The sequence below is a fragment of the Sardina pilchardus genome, chromosome 8 (assembly GCF_963854185.1).
Source record: "Sardina pilchardus chromosome 8, fSarPil1.1, whole genome shotgun sequence".
In the NCBI taxonomy this organism is placed as follows: Eukaryota; Metazoa; Chordata; class Actinopteri; order Clupeiformes; family Clupeidae; genus Sardina; species Sardina pilchardus.
The window spans coordinates 20,756,538-20,778,056 of record NC_085001.1 but is presented as its reverse complement, the minus strand read 5'-3'; the positions used below and the strand labels follow the sequence as shown (position 1 = coordinate 20,778,056).

The following is a 21,519-nucleotide window of genomic DNA, read 5'->3' as shown; positions in this document are numbered from 1 at the left end:
CCCGAGTGTGTTATGTTGACGTGCGCATATCTTTGGTGGTGGTAGACTTTTTTACTCAAAGCCTTCTCAACCTATTCTCCGGATTATAATCACTTAAAAAGCTGCAAATTGCCAGGTATGTTGGATCATATCAGATAGATGATCAACTGTGATTCTTCGTCTATGTAATTAGTCTTGGTTATGTCTACAATTGGGGCGAAGTATTTTGAAGTGACTCTGTCTGTAAGTCTGGCTTTATGGAAATGGTTTTAAAACTTTTAGTGGTATTTTAATTCGACCAAAATGCACTAGTTTGAAATGCACATAATTTACTTTATGACTATCCCTATTACAAATGTAATTTTTCATTGGAAAACGGAAAATAGATTGACTGTTATCAAACTGAAAAAAGGAATTACCATTATCAAAATAAATAAGCCTAATTATGAAATACGTTTTTAAGCCTGGTATTATTTATTCTTGTTGTAGATTGACATTTCAACGTGATGGAGTTTAGCCATGCGTTCGAAGATCTCTGTCCAGTGTGTGGAGATAAAGTTTCAGGGTACCATTACGGCTTATTGACATGTGAAAGCTGCAAGGTATTTTTTTTCATGAAAAACTAACCATAATTACACTGATGGAAGTGGACTACGAGCAAAGTGTTTTTTGTTTGTATGTTTTTTTTTCCTTAAATTAAATGTCTTTCTTACAGGGATTTTTCAAGAGAACTGTTCAAAATAATAAGAGATACACTTGCGCTGAAAACCAGAATTGCAGAATGGACAAAACTCAGCGAAAGAGATGTCCCTTTTGTCGCTTTCAAAAGTGCCTAAACGTTGGAATGAGATTAGAAGGTAGGCTAAATTGTTTTTGTCTTTTCAAGTTGACAGTTACTTTTGTCTTATTTGAATCTAAAGATAATGCTTTGAGGAAGTTTAGGCTATTATCTATCATCAATGTTGATATCAAGTATAAAGCAATTATTTAGTTCAATATAATTATGGTAGTATGAATTTATCCACCACCCATACATATTCCCTGTGTTGGCAATATATGAGAAATAAACAGTTTGTAATTCCCATGCAGTAATACAGAAAGCACCTGTTTCCGCAAAGAAATGACACATTCCTTACTTTCTGATAAGGTCCTCTAGTTTCGAATGCATTCATCTGACAGGAAAGCGAAGGTGGAGCCATAGTCATTAATGCAACAATTGTTAAAATGTGTTACCTCTCAAAATCTTTTGCAAATGTGAAAGAATGCTACCCCAATTTGGACCTGTAACATGTAAAGCCATGAAACTAGTTCAGCTGAAGTTCAGGAAATAACCCCTTTGCATGTTTGTGTACAGAATAATCCAGAGGTCTTGCCAAAACCCAAATTTCTCTCTTAATTTGGGCTCTCCTCATCTTTGTGGTTACAATAACAAACATCTGACATATTTGTCCTTATTTAGCAAATACATGGCTAAGACTGAAACATCAGTCAACAAATTAATGTGGCATTATGTATTTTCAACAAGTCCATGTAGGACATTTGTGGACATTTTTCAATCCACCCATCTCTCTGTTGCACTCTCTCTCTCTCTCACTCACTCTCTCTCTCTTTCTCATTAGCGGTACGTGCTGACCGGATGCGAGGGGGAAGGAATAAATTTGGCCCTATGTACAAACGTGACAGGGCGCTGAAGCAGCAGAAGAAAGCTTTGATCCATGTTAGCAACTTCAAACTGGAGCCAAGTCCTTCCCTGGCCCCAGGCCTGCAGACCGAGAGCAGCTTTCCGGGGGGCCTTTCAGGGTTCCTGCCTCCGCTAACCCCTCCAGACTGTGACAGTGTCCCTCCATATTGCCCCCCTTCTCTAGGTGTTGCCCTTCAAAGTCATTGCGGCTCCTTTCCCGGTCAGTACCAATACGCTGCCAATCCATTCCCCTCCAGGTCTATCAAGTCTGAGTACTTTGAGCAGTACACCTACTCTTCCGACTCCTGCTCGCCCGGGTACACTTACACTGAGGGGTGTCTGCCAGGCTCCCCACAAACCTCCAGCTTGCCCCCCACCATGCCGCCACAGCTGGTGTTGAACCTGCTGCACTGCGAGCTAGATGAAGCTCAGGTGCGGCTGAAGGTGGTGGCATACCTCCACCAGGAGCAGAATGGCCGGGCCAAGCAGGAGAAGTTCAGCTCGTTCAAGCTGCTCTGCGTCATGGCCGACCAGATGCTGTTCTCCATCGTGGACTGGGCCAGAAGTTGCATCTTCTTCAGGGAACTCCAGGTACAGATGCTTCCTGCTTCCTGGCACACTGACGTAAAGTTATGTGAATGCTCTATACCCTTTCTGTTCACAACAAAAAAGAGGGAATTTTGAAAAAGTGATTGTGACCTAATTTTGTAACAAATCATAATCTCTTTTTTGAAAATTCCCTCTTTTATTGTGAAGCAAAAAGTGGCATGCTACTATCAGATGTCTTGTTTCAGTTTAGATCTGACAAAACTATTCCTTTGAAAAAAGGAAAACAATGAGCCAGCACAAATATGTGAGATGTCATCAGATATATTATGACTGGAAACTAGAGATGACTACAATGACACAGGCACTGTTGTTGAGACATTTGGAAATTATATATTCATTGTTTCTATGAGTGGCCAAAAATAATGTATCAACTATTCCCTATCTTTCATGAATGCCTAGACTGATGTTTACTGAAACACTGTTTGTAGATGATAGTTTTGTTGCTGTTTCATGCACAGAGAATGATAAGCTGATAATGCAGACAATGGATCCAGTGTCACTCTGACTAGTTACAACAGAAAGCAACGTGACATATCGTAATCTTTCAACTCTGGTTACATGTTAGTGTTTACTTTTAATAGTGTTAAACCTCTGATTGCACCTATAAGGTGTCATTTGAATTGCAGTTAGCAATACAGGCTACAAAGATGCATTGTACATCACAATTCAGAGCTCTTGATTCTGGCAGTGTAATTCCATTATTTCGTGTCTTACATATATTCCAAATGTTTCCAATTGGGAAATATTCCAATTCCCAACCGTTTTTCCACACCAAATGCATATTTAAAACAGTGTATGCTTGTATAATCATCCCTGACATTTCTACAGTAGATTAACAGGCATCAGTTGTGAGTCTAGCACCATATGCAGGGCATTAACAGATTGCTAAGTGCACTAGACTAGGCTTCACCCACTCTGAACCATTTTCTCCCGTCTTCAAACTGCATTCTTTCCAACAGCAGATAACTCAGGAATGTTAGCTAGTTGTAACACTTGAGGTTTTTTTTCCACTTTATTTATTGTCACTATAATGTGAATGTGATTGAGAGAAGGGCCATTTTCATTAAATTGCATCATGCTCTATGTGGTTTTTGGGCCCTTAACTTGGTTTTAGAAGTTTCCTTAAAATGTCACCCCTTTTGGTTGTTACTACTTTCAGATATTGCTACTCCAGTGAGCAACAGTGTTTTGAGCAGAGGACTCTGATTCTTTGTTGTGAAAATACACTGATAGTGTGTGTGTGTGTGTGTGTGTGTGTGTGTGTGTGTGTGTGAGCATTGAACTTCCTTTTATGACCTCCCTCACGGACACACACACATGCACACACACACACACACACACACACACACACACACACACACACACACACACACACACACACACACACACACACACAGACACACACACACACACACACACACATAGTCCATTTCCTCCACAACACACCATGACTCAACGTTTGTGCATGCTTCCATGGCCAAGGGAGGAAGATTGGAGAGGCCTCTGGACAGATATATATAGTTTAATTCAGCCGGCAGTAATTCTGTCAGCCTTGTGCTTGATAAATGTCGTCTCCCAAACCAGTGTAACACTATGGGGGTGTTGTGGCAACACACTGTGTGATGCCGGCTACAATATTTCTGACATGCTCAGCCTTCAGATCTCCCAATAATATAATGTGTATTTGGTGCGCTTGGCTCAAATGGAGAGAGATGTTAGAAGCAAGTGAAGAACAAATTGGATTGAAGGATTGCTTTAATGGTGTACGCCACATCATAGACGTAGTTCTTTGGTTGTAAAATCGCCTTGGATTGAGAGGATGATTGGATGGTGGAGGAGGATGGTGGTGCTTATTTCTGTAAGCGGAAATATTCACAATTTATCATCTGGGATTCTTTGTAGGTTGGCGATCAGATGAGGCTCCTCCATAACTGCTGGAGTGAGCTGCTTCTGCTGGATCACATCTGCAGACAGGTGCATCATGGGAAGGAAGAAACTCTCCTACTGGTGACTGGCGAGGAGGTTGGTTTGCTTTTGATAAAGATGCACCAGGCTAGCAGTGGTCAGCCGGTAGACACACACGTTGTTATTATTTTGGCAAATCAAATTGCTCCTGTCCTGTGAGTTTAGGTTATTCTGCTGTTTAAAATTAGACTTGTTTTATATTTTGATTACAGATTGAGATGTCCTCCATTTTGAGCCAAGCTGGACCGCCTCTGATCAGTCTCACTCAGAGGGCCCAGGAACTGGTGAAGACGCTACAGGCTCTGCAGATGGACACGAAAGAGATGGCCTGCTTCAAGTTTCTCGTCCTTTTTAATTCAAGTAAGAAATGTGCATTTGAATGAGTTATGTCAGTTTCTGGTGGAAATGAACTGGAAAATCAAAGTCAAAGATTAGATAGAAAAAGATTCAATGAGTCTGATTTATCCAATAAACACTCTGAGTCCCTGTCAATGACTCATTCATTGCATGCCCTGAGTCTCTATTCACCTGTTATCACTAACGTGAGATGGCTCCCCGTCCGTCCAGGTGTGAAACTGTTGGAGAACCAGGCGTTCGTGGAGAGTGTTCAGGAGCAAGTGACGTGTGCTCTGAAGGAGTACACCCTCTGCACTTACCCCCAGACAGTGGATCGCTGTAGCCAGCTGATGGTACGTCTGCCAGAGCTACGTGCCCTGAGCACCCAGGCAGAGGACTACCTGCTGTACAAACACCTGAGTGGGGAGGTGCCCTGCAACAACCTGCTCGTAGAAATGCTCCATGCCAAGAGAGCCATGGTATGATCCACAGGTATGTGTGTGTGTGTGTGTGTGTGTGTGTGTGTGTGTGTGTGTGAGTGAGAGAGAGAGAGAGAGCACTGTGCAACAGACACTAAAGTAAGAACAAGAGAAACTAATAATTATGTTGTGAGATTAACTTTTTATGTCATACGTTGCCTATGTATGTGTGAGCAGGTTTGTGCCAATATATTTACTTTTTTATTTACTTTAATTTAATTTACTTTACTTTACTAATTTTTTTACCATGCCAGTGTTTTAGCTTATTGCTTTTTACTTAGGTCAGTCCTTGTTAGTTCCCCCAACATAAACATGTTTACCTACAACTGCCTTCACTCACGTTGACTGTTTGTGTTATTTCAAAATGGTTTATTATTTAAAAAATAATTATTGTATGTCTTTAAACATCTTTTACAACACATCCTCTATTTTTGTCCTAGTGAAAATGAAAGCTGAAATATTTATATAATAAAAGATAGTACTAGTTTTCGTATATGCTACTTTATATGCTGTTTTACAGTAGGGCACTTTTTTCATAATGACCTTTTTGTATTTTGAAAAGTGCTTTATGGTATGCGCTTATGTTTTTATTTTTATTTTGTTTTATTTTGAGGATCACATGTACAGCATGTTGAAAGATAATGTGGAAATTACTTCATTAAAGCAACACTAAAGCACTTTTCCTCTGTTGCATGCATGCTATTTGTTTACCCAGCAAATAACATTGTCCACAGACAAGATAGAGTATGTTGCATGATTTTATGAAAGTATGATGTATTGCGACATCGAAGCAAGTCAAATTTGTAGTTTTTGTCTCATTCCATCGAACTACAGATCCGCTACCCGATGTGGTAAACGTACATAGTACGGTTATTGCCGATATGAGGGCCGCAAAGCGAAATAAGTGCCGTTCACACTGTTACGAGTTGATGATGAACCACTGAAATTATTTTGGAAACATTATTTTAAGGTACAAATACCCTTTAGTGTTGTTTTAAAATGCACTACTGTAATCATCACAATTTATGAGAGTTATCATATTTATTTATAACATGATTGTAAGCCATGTTTTAATAAAAATCGATGAACAATAAGAGAGCTGTTTTCATTCTATAATACTTTGATTTGACAATAATTGTATTGTCCTCATTAAAGGTTTGAGTCATTACCATAAACATTTCACTGTATTTTCATCCCTTATTTTCGTCCCTTAGATGTATGTTTTAGATGTATTGCCTCAGTTCTGACACGACGATATTCACTTTACTCTGGCTAACATGACCATAACAGTAGCTCCTTGAAAGTCAGCGTTTTTATTTGTACTCCAATCTTGCAACAGGATGAATCCCTATCTCTATTTATCTGAACATACGTACATTTTCATAAAATCTCTAAAACAATAAAAGGCTCATCAAATGCACCAGTTTGTGTTTCAAATATAAAATGTGTTATTTGCTTATTATTATTATTTAGCAAACAGCTGGGAATGTTTTAGATCACAGAAGATGATTGAAACCTTCGAGACAAAAAGAAAAAAAAAAACACTCAAACTCTCAATGTTCAGATCACAGCAAATATTTTATGTACATAACAGACCCATTACAAAGCTTTCCCACAGACTCTTCTTCCTGGAACTACGACAATATGGAAAAAAAACTTCTCAAAACAAAGTTACTACAGTAACTTTACCCTCCCCTAAAATCACATTTAGGTTCTAAACCCGAATGCAGTACTCGGTACTACTCAGAGCACTGACCCAACTGTTTTTTGATTGTTTTGTTTCTGTAAAAAATTCTGATGAAATAAAGCAGCTCATTGTGGTTTTCACCCAGCAGGATGTCCCTTGGAACAGACAGAGGCTGTGAAAGGTGTTTGGTTACTGATAGGTTTACACAGTTGTCTTACTTCATTGTGCGTTGTGCATTCATTGAGCTCTGCACAGAATCTACAGAACAGTATTGTTACAGATGGGAAGATCCACCTCAATCAAAATCTACATTTGTACACTGACAACACAACAGTGCTGTCTGGTCATGCGATTTGATAATGCTTTACAATACTACCTCTAATTAGTTTGATTTTGTGCGTTACATACTCAGATATAAAATGAAAGGCAATAACTCACAGTTTTGTCTCTTTATATGCCTCATTGGAGATTGTATTATGCAGACCAATGCAATGATAGTATTTACAATAATGCCAAGTCTGATGAAGTACGTGTAGCTAATTGCAGCACTTGATACTGAGGCAAACAATGGTAGAGGCTCATGATACTGGTGTTCTGTCTCTGGAGTAGACAGGCTTGGGCATTCACCTTGTTCTGTGTTCTCTGGACCGAATCCTGGGAATGCTGTGCAAAATGTGGAGGAGTTCTGGTGCATCGTGGGGGAGGCAGCTATCTATCCAGCTGCTTCCTGGCTTGGTGTGTGTGTATGTGCGTGCATGCGTGGGTGTTTATGTGTGTGTGTGTGTGTGTGTGTGTGTGTGTGTGTGTGTGTGTGTGTGTGTGTGCGTGTGTGCGTGCGTGCGTGCGTGTATGTGTGTGAGTGTGAGGGTGCGCATGCGTGTGTGTGTGTGTGTGTGTGTGTGTTTCTGTTTGGGTGGAAGAGTGTGAAGGAATGAGAGTGTGCATGTCATATTTTCAATGTTTGGCTAAATTGTGTCCTTTGCTTCATCCCATGAAGAAGTCCTTATTTTTAAGAAGTCCAGGTCTTCTGCAACTATCCCAATTCCATCTCAGCAGCCTTGGAAAAGAACAGGAGGCACAAAGACAATGACCAACATTTATATGGCAGATGAATTCCGCAAAAAAAAAATAAAACTGTTGCATTACCTGAAGGCTTGAAGGCAGTCAGTTCAACCACCTGAAAAAAAAAAACATACATTATTTAAAACAATCATAAAAACGGTTAATAGGTTTGTTATATTTTAGCTTTGTAAAATATGAAGGATTAACACATACAGCTGAGAACATGATGCTGCTGGAGATGACACACCTGATTTCCAGAGGCGGGCTTTAGAGAAAAACTGACAAAGCTGTCCTTCCTGAAACTCTCTGTAAAAAAAACCCATTAGATCGCCTTTCAGTTTTTTTTACCCATTAATGCACATTCTGTTATAATTCCCAACAATTGAGCCAAATAGCACTAAGCAGATTCTGGAATAATGAAAGCAAAGTTTGGGCAAGCGGTCAAAAGTGTCGAATTCACAGCATGTTTATCCCATGTGTGAGTTTCCTAAGCATTCCTATGCACCCTCAAAACAACAACAGACATGGCAAATGTCTAATAAAGATACATCACTCAAATGCCTACTCATACTGTACGTGCCTTCCCTCACTGGCTGTAATGAAACTCTTTCTGTCTTTGTGCTACAGGTGTGAACAGGTATCGTTAAAGGTATGAAAGCGGTAAAGACAAAAACGTGTAAACAGGGCCTTATAGTGTGCACTGTGCCCCCACCGTTCTTGAAGACCAGTGAGCTGGAGGTGGTGCTGGTGACGGGGCTGGAGGCGTCGCTGCTCTCCAGGCTGGACGGGGTGGGCAGGCTCTGGGCCCAGAAGGCTGTGGGGGTCCTCTGAGACGGGAGGAAGCTGATGGGCTGAGAACAGTTCTTCAGGGAAAGGGCACACAATGTAAATAATATTAACTTGTGCTGAAGTCTGTCTATTGAAATAGGATATGTTTGATTGTTTGTTTGTTTGTCTGTTTGTTTTTTTTAACAAAAAACTGTAAAAACACTTAAAAGCTGTACATTTATTTTATTCTTTTTTTTTATAGCAACATAGCCAATGTTTGCACTAAATTCACAACTCAGAGCTCACCGTGAAGGACAGCGCTTTCCTCTTCTCCTGTATCCGCTTTATGGCATTTCGTACCTGAAATAAGCATATTTGAGTGTTTTGAAAAGCGCTTACATTACTATATTATTATTATGCATTACACACACACACACACACACACACACACACACACACACACACACACACACACACACACACACACACACACACAAAACAGTTGATAGAAACTCCTATTAACATCAGTGAGGGTTATACCGTGCCCTAACTGCATGCAATGCAAGTGAAAATCTGTTACATTACAAAGGCAAGTTGTAACTGAATGTGATGCAATACAATGATATGCAGCACAACGTCATAACGATGGCACAATGTTTCAAGCAAAATATTTGTCGGGTGCACTGTTTCTATTTCCTTTCTGTTGCTTGCATTCTTCACTCTTCTGCTATTTTGACTGAGAAATATGACACAATAAAACAGAAACTTCACTGTAACGGATTCAGTTTGGTCAAAGATCATTCACTGCTACACCACAGTCAGATGCTCGCATGCAGTTGGGATAAGCTGCTGCTACAGGTTATTTAGGGTTCTTTGAGTTATTGAGTTTGTGACATACCTCGCTGTTGTAAACGGCATACACCAGGAATATGTACAGGCCCTGTGTAGAGGGGATAGATATGGTAAAGGTTCACACAAATAGGACGCTCAGTGGTTGAGAGTACAAAGAGACATTTTTGAATGGTCCCAGTGGGATTTAGACACAAGGATTCCCACAGGCAAATCCTATCAGAGTTATTTCTTTACCAAGATTTTTCGAAGACATAAATTCTCTCTCTCTATTTCTATCATATTCTCTCTCTCTCTCTCTTCCTATCCTCCTCTCTCCTGAGACCACATAGGCCTACTGTAAATCTGAAATAATGAGCAGTTGGCTACGGGTCAATCAAAGGCCAGTTCATCATGATTAGGTAAAGCAACACTAGATGGGAGCTTCTAAGCACTGATATCTCTCTCTCTCTCTCTCTCTCTCTCTCTCTCTCTCTCTCTGTGTGTGTGTGTGTGTGTGTGTGTGTGTGTGTGTGTGTGTGGGTGGGTGGGTTCTAGTGTGTGTCCATGTTTCCTGAAAGAGAAATGAGCCGAAGCATACATGCAGAGGTCCAGACAAAAACAAAGGAGCCTTATTTATTGAATGGAGAGTCAAAGGGTACATGAGTGAAATGTCTAGAATTAGTCCAGCATTTCTCTTTCGGTTTACAAAATTGATTCATGCCGTATAATAACCCAATTTTACCACTGTATGAATATATAATATGTAAGTGATAACGGCCACTGAGGTGTCCCGATATACGGAATTAATGGTTGACTCTCTACAGCCTATAGTATTATGCAATAGTTCATGTCAGGTGTAAATTGTTAACTATAAAGAAATAATGGAAATAAAATAATGTAAATGTAAATAGAAGAACCTAAAACATAGCCCAGGAATAAAATGTATCAAATAATTCTGATCTCATTACTGAATCATAAATGAAGATGAAGATGCATGGGGCTGATTCCCACATTCTACCTCAGTGCACATCATATGCACAGAAACTCTGCCCTCTTCAGCTCAACAACTATACTTGTAAAATGTATTACGTAACGTATTGTCTAATATGAGAAAAAATGGCCTTACCTGAAAGGCATTGAGTATGATGAAAATGTAGGCCACCACCACAGACGTGTGCACCAAGATTCCACAGAGCCAGGTGAGGCCCAACACAGGCAGCAGAATCAGGACAGGACGAGTTGCAGCCCTGGCCAACGACCACCAGGGGTCAGGTTAGTAAAGCGCATCACACAGTTATCATTAAACTCGCGGAGAGGCACATACATTCCACACTCATATGTCACCAAACTGCAGTCGTGCATTTTCATAACACACAGCAATGGAGACTCACCAGGTGAGGTCAAATGTGTGAAGCTTGGACGCAGAGCTTGGACTGAGCATCTTTGCTCTTCGCTGAGCGCTGGACACAGTTACCATGACAACACGGCAAAGCACAACAGTATTCACCTATGAGAGAGAGAGAGAGAGAGAGGAAGAGAAGTCTGATGTGGACATGTTTCATTCTGACATAAATATGTTTTTGCAAATATGTTCAACAAAAAAAGAGATGTTCACAGTTATTGTTAAATACACACAAAAGCACATACTGCCAATACGAAGAGAACAGGTCCCACGAAGGCCCATATTATGTCAGATTGTATGTTGAGCCAACAGTGGTTGTCTGCTTTGTACTTGTTGAGGGATATTGTCAAGGTCAAGGTGACGATCACAACAGGTAAACCTAAACGTGGAGACACAAGAGAAGTAGAGAAAATGATTCATTCATATTTTACACGGGAAAACAATTACAATTGAGAGAATACAAATGTATTCAAAATGATCACAAATGCTTATCTGTTTGGAAATGTTTTATTCATTTATTCTGAGCGTATCTTGGGGGGCTCTTTGCGTTTATGTAGATAGCATAGTCAAGCGTGGCAGAAAGTGAGTGGAAAGAGATGGGGTGGGACTGGGAAATGACAGCAGGTTGAAAGGAATCAATCTTAAACTCTTAACACTTAAACTCAAAAGTGGTATGACTAATGTCCCTTCCACCACTGCTCTCCCTCCATTTGTGAAATATATTGTGTGCAAATATGAGCAAAATATGGAAACAAAAATGGCTAGTAGGTTGCAAGTTAACAGTTTGAAATCTACATGTTTAAACTAGAAATGTGCTAGCTATCACTTCCACAAAGTACATGACATGGAAACTCGTACCCCAGCCCAGTGCGTAATAGAAGCGCATGCGTCTCTCCTCGCTGATGTTAACGGACACTACTTTACTCCACAGCAACAGCCCTTCCACCAGCATCCAGCTGAACGAAGCCATGAAGAAGAGGTGCAGCAGAGCCGTCACCAACAGGCACGCCTCCTAGTGGTCACAGAGCACAGTGCATGAGGACACAAAGATACTGGTAATGGGTCTCCTCTCATTCATCTTTTTATCTATCCTCCCTTCCTTCCTTCCTCTGTCCTCCGGCTCGTTCCCACTGATCTAAATAAAGAATACCCACTGATCTAAATAAAGAATGATGGGGCGGCAACAATGAGATCTATCCAGTGTTCTTTATAGATCAGTGGGAACGAGCCGGAGGACCGAGGAAGGAAGGAAGGGAGGATAGATAAAATGACGAATAAGAGGAGCCCACGCTCTCTTTCATCTTACGCTCTTATAAGTATAATGTCTCTCATCCTATTGGATAGACTCAATTGTAGCATATGGCAAGAATTATTGACACGCACACGGAACCTGATTTGTATGATAAAACACAACATAACTGCTTCTCACACAAACACACATTTAAGAGTAATGGTTATTTCCGAATCCAAACATTTAAGACGTACATGGTTTGTGGAGGCCCAGTCACTTATCATCAGGAGGAGCTGTGCCACTGCCAAAGCCACTATCAGGTTCTTGTGGACTGTTGTGCGGTCTGATTTTGGCACTCTGAACAAGAGAACAGAGAAAGGAAAACACATTTGACTGGTTTGGGTTTAATAAAGTTATGATGAATTGCACTCATGAGAGGTAAGTAATCTAAATAATTCAATTTAGCTAGCTCAAGACCTTCTACAGAGTTCAAGGCCCAAACCAACCCAAAACAAGCAAATAACTGTCAGTGGCAGGTAAAAACTCCCCCCTCAATAGAAAAGAACCTTGAAAAGAACCCAGGCTAAACAAAAAAGACCATCAGCTTGAAGCCAGGCCAGTATAATAATAGAGATCAAAGTACTGTACTGCAATGATGATATCAATGATGATACTGATGTTATTTGACTCTAATCTATCTAAGTTAATAAAGATCTGCTTATATTAATGGCTAATAGCACATCATGGATGAGTCACTTCTCCATACACTTACCCAACTGCAGTGAAGAGGATGAGAGTGAAAATAAGGCCACACAGGGACACGCCAGATCCAGTGAACGTCAGCATCTGCAGGGTCTTCTCTTCCTCTGGGCTTCTCTGTAGCACACAAGACCATGTCAAGTCATCTCAAACAAGAAACTAGAAAAGCACTCAGAGAGCGCAAACCTCTGCCAAGCAAAAACATACATGGATCAAGACGGTGATACAGATCACTTCTAAAATGTAATAATTTCTGGGTCATTTCAGACCTTCCCTGAAAATTTCATCGAAATCCATCCATAACTTTTTGAGCTATCTTGCGAACAAACAAACAAAGAAACAAAAAACAAACAAAGAAACCCTTGGTGGAGGTTATGATCATGATCAAGGAGATGTGTAGTGATATGGTGTCTAAAGTGCAGCGGGGATGCACGCAATTCACCTCAACTTCATAGATCTGCAGAAGCAAGGCGAAATTGGTGGTGTGGTTGCAGGAGCAGGTGGTGGAGTCCTCCTGGGTAGACAGGACTTCACAGCCATACGAGGACCAGCTTCCCCCATCCTCTGGCCTGGGAGGGCAGTCAACCAACAACATACAGTATTTAGCACATGAGCAGTAAGCAGACTAAGCACACAACCGCAGTATTCAAGGTTGTTTCTAGATCATACTCACATGAGGTTAAAATCCCAAAATGCACATATGGGTTCATATACAAAGCCTGTGGGATTCTGTATAACAAAACAGAACAGTATTAAGCTTCAGTGCAGGCAAATAAGAAAAAATACAGATATCACCATCAGTCATCTATGGCACACAACAGCAGTATCGGAGGTGAAGAATACACATGGTTCTTGCCTGTGTTCTGTGCTGCAGTTGAAAGCGTACAGGCATACTGATGGGCTGCCCGTCGCCAAGGACTGTGCTGGAGATGACTGATGACCCTAATATGGTGCCCAGGAACCTGGTGTATGGGGGGGGAGAAGATCCTGGGATAACTTGTAGACTTGCCCTTGGTCTTTAAAACAGGGACAAGCCTTAACATTGTAGAGAGGAGTCTACACACCTTGATGGGTTATACTGCAAGTGCAGTTATTTCACAAAAGCATCTTAGGTGAAGTACAACACTGCTTCCTTCACGGAGCATCCAATTTATTTAACTGATGTTTCGGTCAGTATAACCTTCATGAGGTCTGACTGATCAGAAGCCTAAAAATTGTGCAAGGGCAATTAAAGTCCTCAATTAATAGAATCTAATAGAGGCAGGCTTACCTCTGCGTTCCATCACTGATTTCGGGAAATGTGGTGATGTTCTCCTGTGTGTTAAAGAGCTGCTGCAGAGAACTGTACCAGGTGTTCAAGAATGTGACCTTCCTGAAACCTGCAAACAAGAATATATGGAGGTATGATTTAATATAGCACTGCATAACTAATGAGGACAAGTAAAGAGAAAATAATTTTGAAATGTGAAATAGAGTTTGACTTTTATAAACTTTCTTTTTTATGTCTTGGTTAAGATAAAGGTCTTGCAACTCCATACTCTTTATCACAACTTATTTTAGAAGTACCATTGCTGTGGAGTTCTTCCATTTGCTGAGATGGCAGGGAGATGCAGTCCAGGCCTGTGCTATTTTCTGAGTGTGGACCACAAAAGTTGGAACTCTCTGTTCCTTCTCCCAAACTCCTTTGCTGAACCTGCAGCTCTAAATGAAACACATACAGTAATACATTAAAACACAATTTTGATATAATGTATACATATACAAACTTCAAAAATCTGTACGGACAGAAGTAAAGAACAGTGATCTGACTTACTGATGCTGTCACTTTGGATTTGAACAATATCTCTATCAGCTATCAGCAAGGGGTTGAGATTGGTCACCATGCGGTCTATGCTCCGTACCACAGACATTGGCCCACTGGCAACCTGAAGGGCAACAATCGCCAAATCAAACATGGACACCAAGCATCAATTGTATCACTGTCACCATTCTATATAATATCCTAGAGAAGTGTTTTTACAGTGGCATCATAGTTTGATTAATAATGGAGATAATCACAGTTACAAGAGTTAGATCATGTTGGATAATTCAAAAAGCACTGTCATGAACAAAACAAAAACTTAATCAGACCTAGGCCTGTGTAATTCTGTCTTTGATTAAATTAACTTGACTATGTTCAAGTACTTTATGCACTGAGAATGTGACAATACAGACAATACAGAGTCATGCCATGAATCACCTATAAAAATCATATAGATATACAGGTAACTACTGTATAATGATCTCAACAAATCTGTCCACTTTGATAGCCATAGTACTGTGATCTTTTTCGCACTTGAGAGCCTTATGAGGTTCACCTCTTTCACCACATTCCACATATGTGCATTGTCGGAGCTAATGATATTGTCCGCCACTGTGATGAAATGTTGACTCAGTTGCTCGACGGAGGGTCGGCTCTCGTTGGCAACGGTGGGCACTTCAGCTGCACGAGACAGGATCTGCATGAGCGACAGCACGTCGGCTGGCTCCAGGGGCTTGCGCGTCTCGCTCAGAGCTTGCTGCGAGACATTGAGGAGATGAGACGCCTGCCCCAAGCTAATGCCTGCTACAGGCTCCTCCATGACCTGCCAAACAAATGGAGAATATGTGAACATCACTCTTGCTTTGCCAGTGACGACTTTTACTTTTACATGCCAGATTCCTCAACTATACACCAGGTATAATAGACTTTGTAGAGCTACCTTTTTTTTGTTTCACAAAACTAAAACAAACTAAAGGCACATTTGTCAGTAGCCTGACTGGTTTTTTTTTTCCCGCAATACTATTTACGTAATACATAAAGTCACTGTAGATATTTCAGGGCTTGGCTACCACATATCCATGCGACTTGGTAGTGCAGAAGCACAATGTCTACCTGTGTATCCCCAGAGACCTGCATCAAGTGGCTCATGAAAGGACTCGGACGAGAGCTCTGCGCTTCCTTCAGCTCTTTCATGATCATATAACGCTCTGTGAGAAAGAATACAAAAGAATACATTCAATCTGAAATCTGTAGTAGTAAAACTCTCTGTGTGTGTGTGTGTCTGTGTGTGTCTCTCTGTGTGTGTATGTGTGTCTCTGTGTGTGTGTGTGTGTGTGTGTGTGTGTGTGTGTGTCTCTGTGTGTGTGTGTGTGTGTGTGTGTGTGTGTGTGTGTGTGTGTGTGTGTGCGTGTGTCTCTGTGTGTGTGTGTGTGTCTGTGTGTCTCTGTGTGTGTGTGTGTGTGTGTGTGTGTGTGTGTGTGTGTGCGCGCGCATGTGTGTGTGTGTGTGTGTGTGTGTGTGGCCGTTTCGGGTCTCACTTTTGCTGGTCCTACAGATAAAGGGCAGCTCCTCAGAGCAGAGCTGTCTGCTGTACTGCGGCAGGTGGTGAGAGGACCAGCCCTGCAGAACATCACACTCTTCTCTCCCACTCTGCCTCTGCATACCTGTGGGGAGGGAGGACAAAACTCGATGCTGTCAAGCATACTTCATACTTAACATTATACTTAATATTACGGTATACCATTCATTGTGAATGAAGAGGTGGCTCAGCTTATCCGTATGAGACAATACATAATACATAATAATGTCCAATACATTCATATTCATGCAAGTGCTCTTTGATATAGCCACAACAGTTGAGCACAATGCCAATCTTCTCCAATGTGTATGAAGAATTTGAGTGTTATTTATGTTGTTACTGATATTCAAAGTCAGGGGTTTGTGAGCAGTTAGAGGTGATTTCATTAAGCAATAAGCCCTGCAAGGTCGTTTGGGCGTTGTTGGTGTGTATAGTGGAGAAATATAGAACAAAACGTGGTCAACGTGAGGTTGTGCTGGATTTTACAATGGCATCAAATGTTATTCAACCAATTGTAATTAAGGACTGGAACTATCAGTTTTAGAATATAGAAGATAAACCCCACATCAGACAGAGGTCTGTCAAATGTTCCAAATAATTTGTCAGCTATTAATATCAATATCTATTAATATTCAATGGCAGCCTCTCTGATATTTCCTTATCAAGATGAAAATGTGCTCTCAAAGACTGTGTAAGAGTTTTATTTTATTCTCAGACAGCCTTTGACAGGAGGAACTCCCCAGAAATATTTTCCCATGGTCCATTTGCCTGCTCATTGACCCTGGTCTGGTCAGGGCCATCTCTCACTATCGCAGACGACATGTGTATGGCCAGAACACTGGTTAACTGCTGTCTTTTGGTGTGAGGTCATCCAGAATGAAGCAGGGGTCTAACAAGTGGAAACCAGTGACAAAGGCAGCTGAGCCAACAATGACGTGTTACACGTCAACAGGCCGCACTTAATTTGATTGAACTCGGTTCCTTTTCATCTAATCAAATCAGAACATGTGATATTCAAACTGATGTAATGTAGAAGACATTCTTCTTTGAGACCACATCTGTCAGGGTTATCTCAGAGTACAGAGTTCGGTACCCAACCCTAGTTATCTGGTTCTATTCTATACTTAAACAACTATGGTAAACTGAAAATATTATTTCCAACAGCAATATCTCTATGCGTGCAATAATTGTAATTGTAAAGTATACCATGAAAATATGTTTCACAATAACAGGTGCAGATGTAATTGCCTACGTAATTATTTCATTTCAAATAAATGACAACTTTGTCATGACAGTACTAAAGCTGTTTTTCATTGTAAGTGAAAATAAAAATAAACAAAAGTAAAAAAGCAAGTGCCTATCCTACCTGGGCAGTATATGTTGGCAGGTACTCTCTTTACATCTGGGTGGAGGGTCAGATTCTGACTAGTCCAGCTGAAGAGGGCATCCTGCTTTTCCAGGGGCCAACATGCCTTCAGTGTCTGAATCTGTTCCTCCTCCAACACCATGTCCCACACGTTCAAATCCGTGATATTCCCCACAAACGGCTCCGTAAAGTCGCCGCCAAACGAATCCTGATCCTGTCCCACGATGAAAATCCCGTCGCCGTGGATCTCTCGAGTCGTATCGGTCCGCGTCCCCGTGTCTCTCGTCTCCCCGTCGACGTAAATCGCCCAGAGCCCGTCGCTGTACCTCCAGCTGACGCACACCAGGTGCCACTCTCCGTCATTGGGGAAGGAGGCCTTGTACGGGCAGTGGTGACCGTGGACGATGAGGGCCAACAGGACCTGCTGGTCGGCGCCGTCTGCTCGTCCGCGGAGCTGAAACTCGTTGATGAAGACGGAGGCGGCGTAGGAGAAGATGGTGGAGACCTGGTTGTGCCGTCGATCCCACTGGATGCGCACACACACGCTCACTGCCTGCAGCGGTGGGAACTGTGTGTTGAGGCGAGCGTGGCCCTCTGTGGAGTCCAGAGAGAAGGACAAGGTGGGCAGGACCTTGTCTGCAAAGAACACAGAAAGAGGTAAGAAATCAAGTCATATGTGAATGAAGTTTACATGTCTATGCCTTTTAATGTGAAATCTAATCTAAAGAGTTACTTCTAGCATTACAAAATGTGCCTAATAGAAGTAATAAAAGTTTCCCAAATAAACACGTGAGTGATCATACTTTCATACTTTCTTTTTGTGATCATACATAATCATACTTTCTTTATGCTACCAAATCTGTTTGACTAGTTCAGCAGTAGAATGCTGACCCTGAAACCCTGTTCAGTACTCGTATGCTCACACTGTTTGGAGACAGCCACCGATTCTCTGAAGCGTGGCCTGTTGCCATCTACAACCCAAACAGGCTCCTGCAGCTGGGACTCTCTGAGGAGCCGGAGAGCTCCCTCCTCATCCTCCCGTGACTCCTTCACAGTCAGAATACTGAAGTGACTCCTGCAGAAATGCCTGGCCAACTGGAAACTCAAGGAGGCATTGATCAGCTGGAACACTTTGTCTTCCGTCATATGGACCAGCACATGATCTACACCCCCAACTTCTGTAATAAGGAGAAGATTTTGGAGAAGGAATGGGGAGTATTAGGCAAGTGTGTGGTGTATACAGATGCAACACATTCCAGACAGTATTACATAGTTTCGGACCTTGATGAAATTGCCACCAGTTGGTTTTACTAGGGTTCTTTACGGTGCACTTCTTTTATCTAGCAGCCAGTAAAACTTCACACACAGACATGCACGCACGCACGCACGCATGCACGCGGGCACACACACACAGACACACAGACACACACACACACACACACAGACACACAGACACACACACACCCACACACACAGACACACACACACACACACACACACGCACGCACGCACACACACACACACACACAGACACACACACACACACACACACACACACACACACACACACACACACACACACACACACACACACACACACACACACACACACACACACACACACACACACACACACACACACACACACACACACACACACACACACACAGTCGGGAGCAGCTCCAGAACTCACCCTCGGGCTCCTGCCCCCCTCTCTCAAGCCAGGGCTGGGTGGGCTCACTCTCACTAACCACCTGCAGAGCACAACAAAGACAACACACACCATGGAGAAGTAAATCAACTGCCGGGCAAAAAAAAAATCACAAATGAACACTTTACACACTGTAGGATGCTAAAAAGGTAACACCCATGTAATAGTTTACCATTGATATATAATCATGAAATATATAGACATTAAAAGCAATACAGCATTGAAAATGATTATTGTTTTGAATTATTTACCACTGCATGGGCCAGAAGAATGATAAACAACATTCCCGTCATCTTTGCATAGCTTGTCCTTGAGTTTGCTTCCCAGTCCGTGAGAAGAGATCACTGTTTCAATATTGGCGAAAAAAAAAATAGCAAATAGGTGAAAAATAATGGAATGTTCTGAAATGTAAAAACAGCTGTATTTTTTTCCAACATTTCCAGTAAATGTATGCATCAAAACATATAAACAAGAACTTATAGGTCCACTCAAATGCACATGACAATAGCAAACTTACATGGAAAATAGCCACACTTTTGGAGAAACTGCAGTTACGCTCAGAAGACCCTCTGTATGTACATTTGCAAGTGTGTATGTTTGTGTGTGTATGCGTGTTTGTGTTTGTATAGCATGTGTGCTCTGTGAGTGATGACTGTGTGCTCAGTGCCATCTAATGTCAATGTTGCCCTGTGGGAGCATATCTGCATGTGGGATGAAGGTCCCCTCTTCTTCTGTTCGGTCTACTCCCAGAGAGCCAGTCCTCAGTCAAAACCTATGCAATAAAATCCACAGTGTAGTCACAGTGAGCACATGTAAGCACATGTAAGCATCCAAAATCTTCTTCCAGAATCTTCTTCAGCTTTCCTCCACATCCAAGGGCAGCTTGGTCTGTTTCCCTGTGCCTGTTCCTCTCTGTCCTGTCTGTGAGACTCTGATGCTGGGGAGGAGGTAAAAGCAGACCCTCCCTCTGTTCAAGCCCTCCGACTGCCTTTGGTGGTGCTGTACCAGGGTTTTGTCATGCAAATGGGTCTGATTTCTGCAAAGAAACCTCTTGCGCAAGCACAGTCAACCTTGGCATGGAGAGTTAATCAAGAACAGCAGGTGGCCATAGGAAGAGAGCTGGTCTTATAGAATATATTTGTTTTTAGCACAGAGTGTCTCTTGAGTTCCATGTTTCTCTATATGGGACGTACAATGTTGTACAATATAAATAATACACATTTATCACCCTCTATAGCTGTTTCCCATCAGAGTTTGCTTATAGCATTCTGTAACATACAGTGAACTCACTTGAAAGAAAACCTGAAACTATCCGTGTCCGTGATGTCCATTGAAAACGAGCATTTCAAAGAACAGAAAGCACAAAATATATGAGAAAGAGAAGGATAGAAGGGAAAAAAAGAATAGAGTGGAAGAAAAAAGCAATAGAAAAGAGAGTGGAAGGGAAAGCTCCTTAGTCTACACTTCCCTTGTGTTGAGGCAGAATTAGCCCTTGGCTCGCCCCATTAAACACACGTGTGCTTGTGCGTAAGGAGGCCTTACAAATGCAGTGACATCACTAATGCCTAAAGTACACCGATGTGTAAGACAAAACCCTCCATTAGTATTCAACAGCTGCAGGGTCCCACAGTATGGCACTGCAGCTGGGCATAGCACAACAGAGATTTATGAAAGCAACCGTTTTTTTTTGTTATGCTTTGTTTTGTTAAACAGAAAAAGGTGTAATTCTATCTGAAAAATACATGTAATAAAATGTTATTCGTATTGGTATTTAAAACATCTCAAAAGTATCAGATCAAACAAACAAAGGCGCAAAACACATGTATCACTATCATCTAAACACCAGCCCAATTTGTATAACCTCTGAGCACCCTAAACACCCTACCCCCCTAAGACATCTGTACCCACACAGAAATCCCCCACAAAGCAGAATCCATGACTTCTCTGGACTCCAACAATAGCCCACACACCACTGTGACCACATACTAACCTAATGAATGTCTGGAGAAGGCCCTAACCTTGCTCTCCCGTCGACTCCTGGTGTGGCTCCACACAAAAGGACATGCAAGTATGTGCTGAGGGGAGCAGTGCTGGGTGATCATGACAGAGTTTTACAGAGTTTTGCAGAGTAGCGCTGTAAACATGTAAAGACAAACGGGACTGTGTTAGCATAACGATTCACTTCAATTACGGACAGTCTTTCAAAAAAAAAAAAAAAAAAAAACAGGGAGGTTAAAAAAGCAGAAGGGAATAGTCCAAGTAACTTACCAATC

The 21,519-nt window shown here is 41.6% G+C and overlaps 2 protein-coding genes across 2 annotated transcripts; one reads left to right on the top strand and one right to left on the bottom strand.

Annotated features, from left to right (window-relative positions):
• On the top strand, positions 1–5,217 carry nr5a1a (nuclear receptor subfamily 5, group A, member 1a). The gene is made up of 7 exons (XM_062544041.1): positions 1–115; positions 469–581; positions 695–836; positions 1,599–2,251; positions 4,172–4,291; positions 4,447–4,594; positions 4,802–5,217. The coding sequence occupies exons 2-7, from the start codon at positions 486–488 to the stop codon at positions 5,053–5,055; spliced, it is 1,413 nt and encodes a 470-aa protein (XP_062400025.1). The 5' UTR covers positions 1–115; positions 469–485; the 3' UTR covers positions 5,056–5,217.
• A 1,397-nt stretch (positions 5,218–6,614) lies between these two features.
• Positions 6,615–18,615, bottom strand: adgrd2 (adhesion G protein-coupled receptor D2). The gene is made up of 23 exons (XM_062544143.1): positions 18,459–18,615; positions 17,536–18,171; positions 16,129–16,254; positions 15,704–15,798; positions 15,147–15,413; positions 14,603–14,714; positions 14,356–14,490; positions 14,060–14,168; positions 13,676–13,751; positions 13,463–13,518; positions 13,232–13,358; positions 12,803–12,906; positions 12,285–12,387; positions 11,658–11,811; positions 11,045–11,178; positions 10,789–10,904; positions 10,524–10,644; positions 9,465–9,506; positions 8,873–8,926; positions 8,511–8,661; positions 8,046–8,104; positions 7,883–7,913; positions 6,615–7,793 (listed from the first exon to the last, which is right to left on the bottom strand). Exons 2-23 carry the CDS (start codon positions 17,675–17,677, stop codon positions 7,786–7,788), a joined length of 2,322 nt encoding a protein of 773 aa, XP_062400127.1. The 5' UTR covers positions 17,678–18,171; positions 18,459–18,615; the 3' UTR covers positions 6,615–7,785.
• Between the last annotated feature and the right edge of the window lie 2,904 nt (positions 18,616–21,519).

Excerpts from the sequence above, each read along its gene's own strand:
- nr5a1a (XM_062544041.1), top strand. The coding sequence starts at position 486 with ATGGAGTTTAGCCATGCGTTCGAAGATCTCTGTCCAGTGTGTGGAGAT. Across the intron at positions 4,292-4,446 it reads TACTGGTGACTGGCGAGGAG|ATTGAGATGTCCTCCATTTT; the intron begins GTTGGTTTGCTT and ends TTTTGATTACAG. Across the intron at positions 4,595-4,801 it reads TCTCGTCCTTTTTAATTCAA|GTGTGAAACTGTTGGAGAAC; the intron begins GTAAGAAATGTG and ends CCGTCCGTCCAG.
- adgrd2 (XM_062544143.1), bottom strand. The coding sequence starts at position 17,677 with ATGGTGTTGGAGGAGGAACAGATTCAGACACTGAAGGCATGTTGGCCC. Across the intron at positions 13,752-14,059 it reads ATCAGTGATGGAACGCAGAG|GTTCCTGGGCACCATATTAG; the intron begins GTAAGCCTGCCT and ends CCCATACACCAG. Across the intron at positions 8,662-8,872 it reads GGAAAGCGCTGTCCTTCACG|AACTGTTCTCAGCCCATCAG; the intron begins GTGAGCTCTGAG and ends CTTTCCCTGAAG.